This window comes from Stegodyphus dumicola, chromosome 12, assembly GCF_044657685.1.
Source record: "Stegodyphus dumicola isolate Sdum_Otavi_A_Nest chromosome 12, ASM4465768v1".
NCBI classification, from domain to species: Eukaryota; Metazoa; Arthropoda; class Arachnida; order Araneae; family Eresidae; genus Stegodyphus; species Stegodyphus dumicola.
In genome coordinates this window covers 95912147-95924569 of record NC_140779.1, presented here as the reverse complement: position 1 = coordinate 95924569, position 12423 = coordinate 95912147, and the positions used below count along the sequence as shown (strand labels likewise).

General features: G+C 31.6%; 1 protein-coding gene across 9 annotated transcripts in view; it reads left to right on the top strand.

Moving 5' to 3' along the window:
* Evi5 (ecotropic viral integration site 5) overlaps positions 1-12423 on the top strand; it is a 372412-nt gene that overhangs the window by 310701 nt on the left and 49288 nt on the right. For 7 of the 9 annotated variants that reach the window (XM_085806704.1, XM_035352652.2, XM_085806705.1 and 4 more), the window contains one exon: positions 10681-10888. In XM_085806704.1, the coding sequence (XP_085662830.1) occupies positions 10681-10888 (208 nt within the window). Of the gene's footprint in view, positions 1-3133; positions 4316-8871; positions 9020-10680; positions 10889-12423 lie in introns of those variants that run through there. The other 2 variants (XM_035352656.2, XM_035352658.2) reach the window with 2 other exon arrangements.

Below are 12423 nucleotides of genomic sequence, written 5' to 3'. Positions count from 1 at the left end.
TGCCGTATTCAAATAATCTAATTTAACCTACGCTTATTAGTTACCGAATGGTGAGACAGATAAACATGAATATTTTAACTGGATTTAAGCCCTACCAATTACAGAGTGGTTAAAACTGCTGAAAACTAATAGTTTGACCTGTGTTGAAGCGCAGGGGAACAAGCTGATTTAGTGTGATTTTTGTGGTTTTCATCATGAATATGAGCCAGTTTTGCTTCGAAAACTCTATCGAGCGGTCGACATGGGCGTTTCTCCATGTGTGACATATATACAAGCGAGTTTGCCTTAGAAAGTTCTCATTCAAGGCGTCCTACCCTTTAGGCAAACAGCCGTCTTATGCTGCCATATTCAAATAACCTATCCTAATCAATGGGTTCAAGCCCCGATGGTTGGCTTGGCTGCATTGGCGTTTTTAGGGTTTTCCTAATATTTGTGGCAAATGCTGAGCAGTTTCTCCGCAAAAGATCTTCTGCAAAGACATCTCTTCCTTTAGATGGCTAATTCTCGTAGGCTTCTTTAAAAATTAACCTAACGGAAACATTTGTTTAACTTTTTCACTCATGTTATTTATTATACATCTTAAAAAACTTAGTTTTGCATCGCAAGAATAGGGATGTAAGATATTTATGGTACTCGTATTAAATTTTAGCTTGCCCCCTGCTAGCTTTTATCATTAATCTTTTTCGGGTTATACTCACTTGCTCGTACAGTGAAACCTTGGTTCACGAACTTAATTTTTTCCTGAAATCCATGATAGGAAATATTCTTAAACTGAAATAATTTTCCCCATAAGATTTAACGTACAAGGAATTAAACTATTCCCGGATTCCAAATAATATCATAGAAGAGAGTACTTTGACTGTAAGTTCATGAAAAAAAAAAAAAAAAAAAAAAATGATGTAGTTCATTAAAACTGATCTGTGCAATATTTAACACGCTACTAAACGTATAAAAAATAGAAAACCTGAATTAAATTATACCGTATCTCTACGAAAGAAAGTTGAGAAAGTAGGCGTAGGGTGGGCGTAATTAGCAAATGCTAAAAAACCAAGGTTGCAAAATTTTATTATTATTATTTTTTCTAAAGAGAGAAAAGTTTTTCTGTAAAAATAAGTACTGGGTAGCTACTGACTTTATGTTCCCCCTCCCCCTCTTCCTCTTAAACCAGCGATTCTGAGGTAGCGCTAACCTTTACTTCAGAATCTTTCGGCCTTTTTCCCCATTAAAAATTTGTTCAGTATGATTTACGTCTGTTTACGTCTTAAAATGTTATATAAACCTTTCAGTATGATTTACGTCTGTTTACGTCTTAAAATGTTATATAAACCTTTGTAACTTACCCCATTTTGCACAAATTTTGAGGATTAAATAATTATTAAATAATTAGGAATGTCCTTTCTTCTATCTTCTTCGGAAATTTGATACAATTTCCTCTGTAATAAATAGCAAGTTACTAAAGCTACCCAAAGACAATGATTGAAAACATTGCTTATTTAATTCCAAAAAACGATGCTTTAATTCTTTGGAGTTTTTGAAAACAGATTATCTTTTACTGGTTAGTTTATTCTTTCTTATTTAAAAGGATTTAGTCTACTCGAGCCTGAATGAATAAGCTTACTGAATATTGTTAGTTCGATCCGGCATTACATCGTGGCAAAACGAATTATTGGTTGTGTGTTGTTTATCCGTTGTGTAATATAAAATACATATCACATTCCCTTAGAAACTCTTCTTTGAAAACATTCCTCTGTTCCTTAAGCCTGCTTTTTCTTAATCGGTCATCCTATCATAGCCTTAAAAGAATTTGACTTTTAAAGCTGAAACGCTGAAAGATTCTTACCTAAATTTTCCTTTTTCCAGTGTTGCCTAAAAAGTTAATCATAAATTTGCCTTTCATAAAATTAATTTTACATCTTACTTATTAAAATTTTAATTTAAAGGGAAAAAAGTCAGTTTTAATTTAAAGGGAAAAAAGTCAAAAGTTCCAGCCAGAAGATTCTTAATTTTAGTTATTTTAGAAGTTAATAAAGATATAGCCAGAAATTTGTTTAACATTTGAGAGGATTATTTTTATATATAGAAAAGCAGTCGAGTGCTATTTGCCTAAGGGAAGAGATGCCTTCGTGGAAGATTCTTTAAAAGGAACTTGCTCGTACTTATGTTACACATCTAAGAAATCACAAAACTCCTATGCAGTCAGCTGAGATTTGAGCACGTGTTAAATTGCAAGTTTTGAGAGTTTTTACCTCTCGGCGAATAGTGGTTGGCTATTTTAAAGCATATACTTATATATCTAAAGAAATTCGTTAAATTATTTTATTTTTAATATTTGTTGCGAATGCATTCTTAATTAATGTTCATTGCGAATGCACTGTCATCCATTAGTTAAATTTTAGTTTTACAGTTATCACTTTTGAATAATAAAGTATAACATTTTATGCTTGAGATAAGTTCAATATACCTAATGTTATTTCATTTTTACATTTGCCATTTTGATTTTTATCACCAAACTCTAGATTTGAGATGCATTGTGTATTTTATTCCTACTTCCCAGTATATAAAAATAAAATTTACCCTTTGTAAGAAGGGCAAGAACCTTAACTCTCGTATGTTATTAATGCTTATCACTCTCATCTTCAAAGAATTTTTCAAGACTGTATATTTAGCTATTCAGTTTCGCTACAGTTGAGCTGCATAACAATTACCGCACTTTCCCCTTTTCTCTGGCTTGGGGCCGAGATGCGCGTAATTTGGTTTATTATTGCATTGTGTATAGTGTTGAATTTTTTATTTTTCTTTTCTCGCTTAATCATTAATGAAATCTGTTATAAACCTCTGCTTCACGAAGCTTGTTTGGATCGGCCAACGAGCTTCCTTTCATTTGTACTGGAATCACGTTCTGCAATTTTGAAAAAAAAAAAAAAAAAAAAAATTGGATGCCTCTTTCATATTCTGTTCTGCGAGTTTCACAAAAGGAGTTCGTAGGATATTCATTCCGCGGATGAAGGGAATAGGTGTTGTCATGGCAACACCCTCTAGTAATCCAGTCGCTGAAAGTCGGTGTCATCTAGCTTCATTTCCGAAAAGAACGGCCATGAAATCAGACTCATTTAAGCAACGACCCTGAAGCCAAGCCATGACCCACTATGAGGCGTTTCTTGCGCCTGCACTTGAGAATGCTTTTTTTAAATATTTTTTCTTTAACAGTTGCTCAATGAGATATTCTTTTTTTCCACTCAAGAACACTGCTCGTTTCTTGTAGAGTTCGAAAGTGCAGCTGTTGTGTTCGTTCTTGAAGTAGGTCTTGCGTATTTTATTTATTTATTTTCTTCTGTCTGCCTCTGCGTGTTTTGCTTGATAGCTTAATTGCTAATTATTTTGTGTCTCGAATTGTTCACGACCAGACGCTCATCAGTTAAAGACAAAAGCATCTTTCAATAAGTAACTTTCATTGTATGTGCCATTTTCAAGAATTTAAAGTGCTTCAAGTATTTCATCCGGAACCTTGATTTATGCATAGTGTAAGTGAAATTCGGCACACCATTCATAAGCATAAGGATACGCGAAAAGAATATCGAAAAGAGATGCATTAAAAGAAATTCATTCTGTGTGATTTGTGTTGGTGACAACGTCAGTTCCGTTGACATTTAGGTATCGGTTCGTATTTGTTGAACAACATCGCGTGCGCGAGCAGCGAATTGCATTTACGTCAATTTATCTTTCTAACATTAGAGTGAAACGTAGAAGTAAACCGGTCGTTCGACTACTGTGCCTTGGAAACCTATATCGAACCGTCTTCTCTTTTTTTTATGGAACATTTATCAAAATTCGCGCTATTCGCCGTCTTTATCTAATATTGATGCATCATATTCAAAAGATTGGCAGCAATCGATCGATGTGCTCTACATTTTTCTCGCCTACCTCATTTATTGCACGCTAGTGATGGATTGAAGCCTTTACCTGAAGGTGCTTTGTATCTTGATTCTTATAAAATACATCTACTGAAATCGAAATAAAGGAGTTCAGTGCATTGAAATTTATGTGAGTTTGACACCAGTTGTGTTTGCTTTCATCAAATCTGAATTTGCTTACTCAACTTAAATACACTTTTTAATGTTTTGTAATAACTATGGATCAGAAATAGAGTTTTTATTATGGCTATTGACTATGAAGAACCTGACAGTTTTGAAGAAATCTGCTCACGCTCTCGTTCTGTCTCAGTGCAATGCGATGACAATTTCTTATATATAGATGAGAACTTGGCTAGGTCCCGGAGTTCTTCCATATCTGGTCTTATATGGGAATGGGGTAAAAGGTAAGAGTAGATATTATTTACTTTAATGTGTACTTATTCGTGAGTTTTGAACTTTTTCATTTAAAAATGGAAAAATGATAGTCACCATTCTGTTGTGTATAAATACAGAATTATCAAATGTAATGCGAAATAAAAATATGCAATTTACTTACTCACCTTATGAAATTTTATTTAAAGCCAAAGCACTTTTTATTCTCCTCCCCTGTAGAGTTTATGGTGACTAAATTTGGCGGTATAATGAAAAACTGTTTTTATCACTTTCCTTTTAAGAGATATTTTTAAAATAGTTTTCAGTTTTGCATACTTCAGCGATAGCCATGAAGAAATATTTGATATCACCTCCCCCCCAAAAAAAAATCATCCAGACATCTTCAAAATGTGAATTTTTAATTCCTGCTTTTAAAAATGTTCCTTTGGCATTTTATAATACTGAATTCGAAGATAGTTTGAATATAGATGTCTGTGAGTGTTGACCAGTCTCAAGACAGATGTCTTACATTACATTGATTGATACATATACTATATCAGTACCTCAAAATATAAATCCTTTAATCCATTTTTTTTATTGTAAAGTTATATATTTCATAAATCTTATCCCTTACCGCGAGTTTTCTTTCCCATTAAGGAACTTAGAAATTAAAAAAAAAATATTACAGAACTAACCATGTCAATTGAAAATTCTCACGTGTTACTGAATCAAAAAGAAGCATGTGAATGAAAACTTTTTTTTTTTTTTTTTTCCAGACATCTTCAAAATGTGAATTTTTAATTCCTGCTTTTAAAAATGTTTATTTGGCATTTTATAATACTGAATTCGAAGATAGTTTGAATATAGATGTGTCTTCTGTCTGCAGCGTTAATTCATTCTTCTGTCTGGTCTTGTATGCAGTGTTTTTGAAATACTAGTCTAATTCAGCTTTTATTGTCTTTTAAATTAGTGTATGTGTACTTTTAAATTGCAAGTTAACAAATGCTATATTAACAATAAAAATAATCTAAATTTAAATAAAAAAAACCCTATGCTATTATTAAGAGTTTGTACGTGTGTCGAAATATTTTGAAATAATAGCATAGGATTTTTTTATTTAAATTAAAGGCATAAATACTGTATGCATTGTATGTCTTTATTCAAGAGCAGTAAGGGCCAATGAGCGGCCGAATGTTAAGATCGCTGAACGCTGGCAATTGACTCGGGTTCAGATCTCGACGAAGGACCTTTTGCGGTTTTTTCTATCTGTTACGTAAAATGAACAAGTTTTTCTCTTTCTTCAGGAATATAGTCTTTGTGTTTTGCCACATTCCAAATAATCTAATCTAATCTCAAGTATTCCAATTACCATAGTTATGTATTGTTAAAATAGTAAAAATATTTCCATTTGGAAAATAAAAATCTTATTAAATTTCCTTTATCATTCCTTTCAGTATTCAAGAAGGATTTTAGTTTTTTAATTTTATTATATATATAATTTTAATGATTAAGATTTATAAACGAGTTGCCTTAAGTATTATTAGCCCCATATTTTATGACTTAAATAATGTTAATTTACTTAAATTAAATTACAGTGAACCGTTTTTGGAGACCATCTTTCTAAGACGACTCTGTCTGAAAATGATCAGCACTTTTACACACATAAATATCAGCATTGAACCATCAACTGTCTAAATCAGTGGTTCTTAACCTTTTTTACTCCATGCTCGCCTTTCGCCAGCTCCAGATGTGATGACCCTTTCATCCTCGTCCTCCAGCCTTTCCAAAACTTAAATTTAGATTATTTTTATTGTGCTTTATAAATAAAGCAAGATAAAATATAGAAAACATAAAGTATAAAAAATTTGAAAGCTTTCAAATTTTATATTATCCACAAAAGAAAGTTTTTTTTTAACGTTTTGTGTGTTATCTTTATTGATTAAATATCATGCTCTTCGCACTTAAAATACATAAAATTTAATTCAACAGCAATATCACAAAATATTTAAAAAGAGCATATTAGAATTTCCGATACATAGCCTCACCGCTGGATATAAAAATGTTTTTACCGTACAGTGTTGCCGTTGCTCGCTTTGAAACCGTTGAGTTTGTTAATCAAAAATTCGTTAAACTTTTACAAAATTTTAAATAGATAATAAAACAAATTAAAAATTCGTGCTTCCAAGTGTCCATGTTCGGTTGGAGTACTACGTTATTCAAAATTTGATGGCTCTAGTTACCGTTGTTTCTTCACATTGCGGGAAACATTCATGCAGATTCTTCATTGTTTAGTTTCTTAATACACGGCGATATTTGATGGCAACAGTTTGAAAAGTGAGTCGACGCAAAAATGCAATTCTGAAATTAATAGCGCTTCTAGGCTAACGCCCTGTAGGCTAAAAATGTTGATAAATACGAAAACTTGATTAAATGTAGTTCTTTAGATTCATAAACTGAAACGAAGTACTTAAACAGGTAAATAAAAGGTTGACCGGACTCCGCTGTGAAACTACGAAATCCCCTCCAGGAAAAATGTTCCTCTGGTTGAAAACCCCTGGTCATCTTAAAAGATCAAAATTATCTAGAACCTGGATGGTCATCTTAGACTGTAAACACCACTTCCCTCTTATTTTAGTGTGTTTCTGTAAAATGTGTTGTACTAAATAAAAAATTTCGCTCGAATGCACAGACAAAGCATTGCTTTGCTAAAATGTCTGACGTTGCAGAATTAAATATTTTCTTACAGACAGAGCCGGATTTACGTATAAGCTACACCTATAGCTTAGGGCTCCCACTTTCTTGGGGGCCCCAAAAATTAAACCATAGTGTAAATAGTATTAAAATATATTATAACAGACTTATATAGGGCTCAAATAGCTTAGGGCCTTATCAAGTCTAAATCTGGCTCTGGTTATAGAGATAGACGGAAGACGAGAATATATATTCCGTCATACCATGCGAAAAAAATTCTTATCATAAGACTCCTCGATTTTATTTATGCATATTTAACCTGTTTATATGAAGTTGAACGAAGATCGCGTGCTATATTAAGATAAACTGAACAGAACTTCGGAAATTACCATCGATGAAAGGGAGGGATTGTAAACAGAAATTGGCTTTTCTCGCTATGATTTATTATTTGAGTCTAGCGAAAGCAGGCCATGCCCTCCTTTCTCTCGTTCAATGTCCAGCAGGTATTATCGAGTCACTTGATCCTGTTTTCTGTGATTCTGTAATTAAAATAATAACAATATCTGAAAAAGTATATCTGCTTTATGATTTGGGAGATCAAAGTTAATGATGAGCAAAGTAAGTACATGTGATGGTCCATGTAAGGAGCATGTGATGGTCCGTGATTTATCCAATTTAAATAGCTCTTCGGGGGGGGATATTATCAGCAATGCGCATACAATAGACTGATTCTGCAATTCTGATTAAATATCACAATATTTAAGTAGTCAGTTCAAGGAATGTTGCATTTTAAATATAGTTAAATACATTTAAAAGTAGAGATATCATGAAACATTTGTCCTCTTAAAAGCAGCTTACTTGAATTTTGTAAGGAGACTAAGCTGCTCTGAGTGCTATGGGTTTGGAAAAGTTTTAATTAAGATATTAAGTAATAATAATATACAAGTAATTTAGAGCATTATTTAGATAAATTTCTTTAATTTGGAGTTATATTTTTTAAAGAATTGACATATCAATCACTGTTAGTTTTATTCTATTAATTGTTGGTTCACTGTTAGTTTTAGTCTTCAAAGCTGTAAAACTGCACTTTGAACAGACATAAAATGCGCAAATACCTTTGCCGTTTACGATTTGTTGAGGAAGTAAGAATGGAATGAGAATTATCAGTGAGAGAAATCACTTTTCCCGGGAAAATAAAAACTGATATATATTTGTTATTAACATTTAAAAAAAAATATCGAGCGTCTAAACAAAAATGTCAATTCCGTGTAAAAATGTAAAACTAAGATTTTTTTTCATATTCAGTTTCCATTACTCAAATATTAAAAATAAAAATAATAAATCGTATAATTAATGTATTTAGCAAAAAGGTTTCATTTTGTAACATAACCACTTTTTTGGCCCCTTGAATGCGATGGGAGATGCTGTATTTCATCATGACTAGTAAAATCTTAATGTAACATAAAATCAATCGATACAAAAGTATTTTGATGGAGAAATTATATTTTGCATCAAAAATTTAATTAGAAAAGAACTCAGATTACTTCGTTTTCCTAGCAGTTTTCGTTCTTAATTTAAATTAAAATATTTTACTAGTTTGAAATCGAATAAAAAGATCATCACAAGGGGGGATAAGAATAGTAATAATAAATTAACTATAATCCCATGCAAAGATTTTTTTTTTTTATTGTTTGGGACTAAAGAGATTATTTGTAATCTCTCCTTATTGCGGAATTAGGAACTGTGTAACTGTATCTTACAGTTATTTACTGGATTATTACTGTTGCTTTAGATTGTAGCGTACCCCCAACCGCTCACCCAGAAAGACGAACTCTGCCTGATGAACCGTCAACTTTACATCGCATCTTCAGCCATATTCGTAGAAAATTCTGCTGCACAGTATTTGCAGTTCACCGACCGAAGAACAAACACTGGAGTCGCTTCCAAACGATATCAGTGAAAGTTGTTCAGAAAATATATTGTCTATTTCAGAGATAGTTACGCTATGATGTTATGCATTTTATTGTTTTCGGTCGATCCGTCAGGTATGTAAAATATTACACATATTCCCCCCTTTTCTGTTAATAGTTTCGCTTGTGAGTATTTTCAGTTCTTTGAAAATTTAAGTTCCCAAATAAAAAGCGGTATTATTCGGCTAAATGTTATACTTTTCTCTAATCGTTTGCCGTTGAATTATTTATCTTGTTAAAAAGAGCTTCTAAGTTCCGTATTTAATTAAAAGAAAATGTAGGAATTGTGGAAATTTTGATCGTTATAATTTCGCTAAATACCTAATTTGAGGATTTAAAAATTGTAATTATTTTACGGTGTACGTGGGAGCATGCGAAACAAATATTTAAGGGGGAAAAAAGTAAAGAATAAAATGAAAAATCAAATAATAGTTGCATCAACTTTTCGTTTCCACAATTATCAGCTTTTGGTTTATATCAACCATTAACTGCTGATTTATATTTATCTTTAATTTGAATTAAAATGTTTCTTTTTGAAATGTTTATTATTTCATTCGTGTATATTTCTTTATTCGAGTTGTAGTTACACAATAGTGCATTATTAGCCTCCAAAAATGCGTTCTTAATTGCCAATTTTTCCCCAATAGCACACTTTTGCATTCTAAATTTCATTTAATTTCCTAGGAGATAATTTCCTTTATTTTCTATATTACTATATTGAATTATATTTACGTTCCGACTTTTTACTTCACTTTGAAATTATACATATATGTATATATAATAGAATATATAATCACTTTAAAATTATATATATATATATTATATATATATATATATGAATTTATATATGCTTTCTTTGCTTCTGGTCATAAATTGCATTGAACTGATGCATTTATTTTTCAAAAATAAAATATTTAATTTCGAAATAAAAATATTTTTCGCTTACCTAGAAAAGTCTACAGTAAATAGTAGTTGCTATAAAATAAGTAGAGTGAATGATGAATTCGAATGTTTGAATTTGAATGATTTGAATGTTAATCAAATTGTTTTCTCTTATTCTTTAATGAAGTTAATATCTTTTAGTTCTTTACAATTGCTTTGAATATTGTTGAGCTTGCTTTAGAAATTTTTTGTCTTAAAGTTCTGACTTTAAATAACTATATATTTCTGTCTGAATGATATTTATAATAATAAGTGAGTCATTTGACATGCAATAATTTTAGAAAAAGGGGGGGAATAGTATTAGGATTTCTATGCCGTGTGTGTTTCTTGTACTTCTGACGAATGTGTGAATTCTCATTTTCCCTAACTACCTGTAAATTAGGAGTAGGGTATAGTTAAAAGCGCAGTTGCAGTGTATCTGATATAAAAATTTTTTAGATTATTCTACAAGTATTTTTCCAGCTAATTTTATTGAAATATCTATATAATTTCATTCATAAGATTTCTTCCCGCATGATCTGATGTTTAAGAATATCGAATCGCTTTCCAGAATATTAAATTGATTAAATTTCTCAGGTACTTTTAATTATATTTATTTTAAATATCTTTTGAATTATTCGCCAGGTAAGCAGTTTTTAATTACCAAAAATTTAGCCAGTGTAGATGAAATAGCTTTGAATGTTTATTAATGATACTTGATGAAACAATAGCTTTTGTTGGTAAATATTACTAATGTTTCGATTTTAAGATTTATTATTTATGTTTATGACAATATCTTATTTTCTTGTTTTCAGACTTCTGGAATCGGACGCGAAGTCCCTGAACTCCCTGACATCGGGACATTCTAGGAAGTCGTCCAGCACTAGCCTTGTATCGGTGGCTTCCGGTGACAGCAAACAGAGTGCCAATGCTGAAGAGGATGGTGAAGATGTCTGGCAAGTCTGGGGTTCCGTGGTCAACGAATGGGAAATGTATTTTAAGAAAAAGAATGGATTCGTAAAGGTATGTTATGGTTCTAATAAAGATAATTTTTCTTCTGGTTGCTATTAATTAAATGAGACATTTATATATTGGCCCTAAGCGGATGAGACACCTTTAAAATTTTTTCTAATTTCACTTTCAATAACTTATTTACGGTTTTACTCCTCTTTTTTGTTTGTTTGTTTCTGAATTGCAACTTAGTTATGCCTACTCTTAAGAAGAAAAAGGGAATACAGTAGGCGTCGCCTAAAGTGATTACGATTATCCTCGGTTATTTGGATAACATTAATCGAATGATAATATTAAACGAACGAAAAAGTATCCTACAAAATATCAATGGAATTTAACTAATTCAATGTAAAAATATCAAGAAACATACAACTAGGTATTTTCGCATAATTTTAACTAAGAAAAATGCAAAAGTTTGTTTATGAACTCTTTTTAATGCGAAAGTTCTTTTATAGTAGTTTTTTGGGGGGGGGAGGTCAGAGGGGCTTTTGAAAAAGACAGCTTGTGTCTGATCGCTCTCAAAATCGATAAAGTTATTTAGAATCTACGTCGAACAAAATTTTTTTCCCCCTTTCTAATTTTAAATATTTGACTGAAATCGTAACCAAGCTGTTTAACGATGTAACCCCTCATTTGGCGATATTTCTCTGTCACATGGCAATTTTAATTAGCTGTTTTGATTTTATTTGGCGATTTTAGCTTAAAAAAGTTTTCTTTAATATTTTGATCGTATTAATCGAATTATTGATCACAATAAGTAATGTATTTTCCGTGTTTTCGTATACAAATGGTTAGGACTTGGGCAAATCGATAACAATATTCGAATGATAGCATTGTAGAGACATTAGGTTATTTCGAAGCAGGAAACGTGAAAAATGAGCAGTGCCCTCGCCGTGACTTGAACCACGGACCTCTCGAATACGCGCCGAGTGTGCTGGCCATTACACCACGAAGGCATGCTAAGAAGGTGGGAAAAATACCTTATAACATTAACCTCATTACATTAAGCGGTATCTGTTGTATGTGTTAACTACTTCTGTTGTTAAATACAGTGATTTTACCCTTCAAGAGTTAAAATTACCTTAGCTTAGACACTTTATAAAGATAGCGCGCCCGAAAGTTGTCTGCCTTTACGGAAAAAAGATTGAAGTATGAAAAATGATTTTATTTATTTATGTTACTTGTGGAAAATCCTAGTAAAGTTTATGCTCCCAACCAGAGTCGCTCGAATAGTTTTTTTTATTTTTATTTATTTATTTATTTATTTTAACACTTGAGAAAACTTCGAAATTTATTCATAAATACTTTTTCAGGTATTGCTCATTTAATTTATTAAATTTAGTACTCCTAACTTATTATCTGAGGCAAATACTTTACTCGCCTTCTCTTAAAATGTTTCTGTGATCAAAAATCTGTTTGCTGGTTTTTGCTGGCAGTTAAGTTACATATACGTTCTCACTGTAGATTTAACCTTCGATCTTTGGTACCGAGTATCTAATACGAAATCGGAGTTATACCGTTAATATTTTTTACCATTAGCACATTTG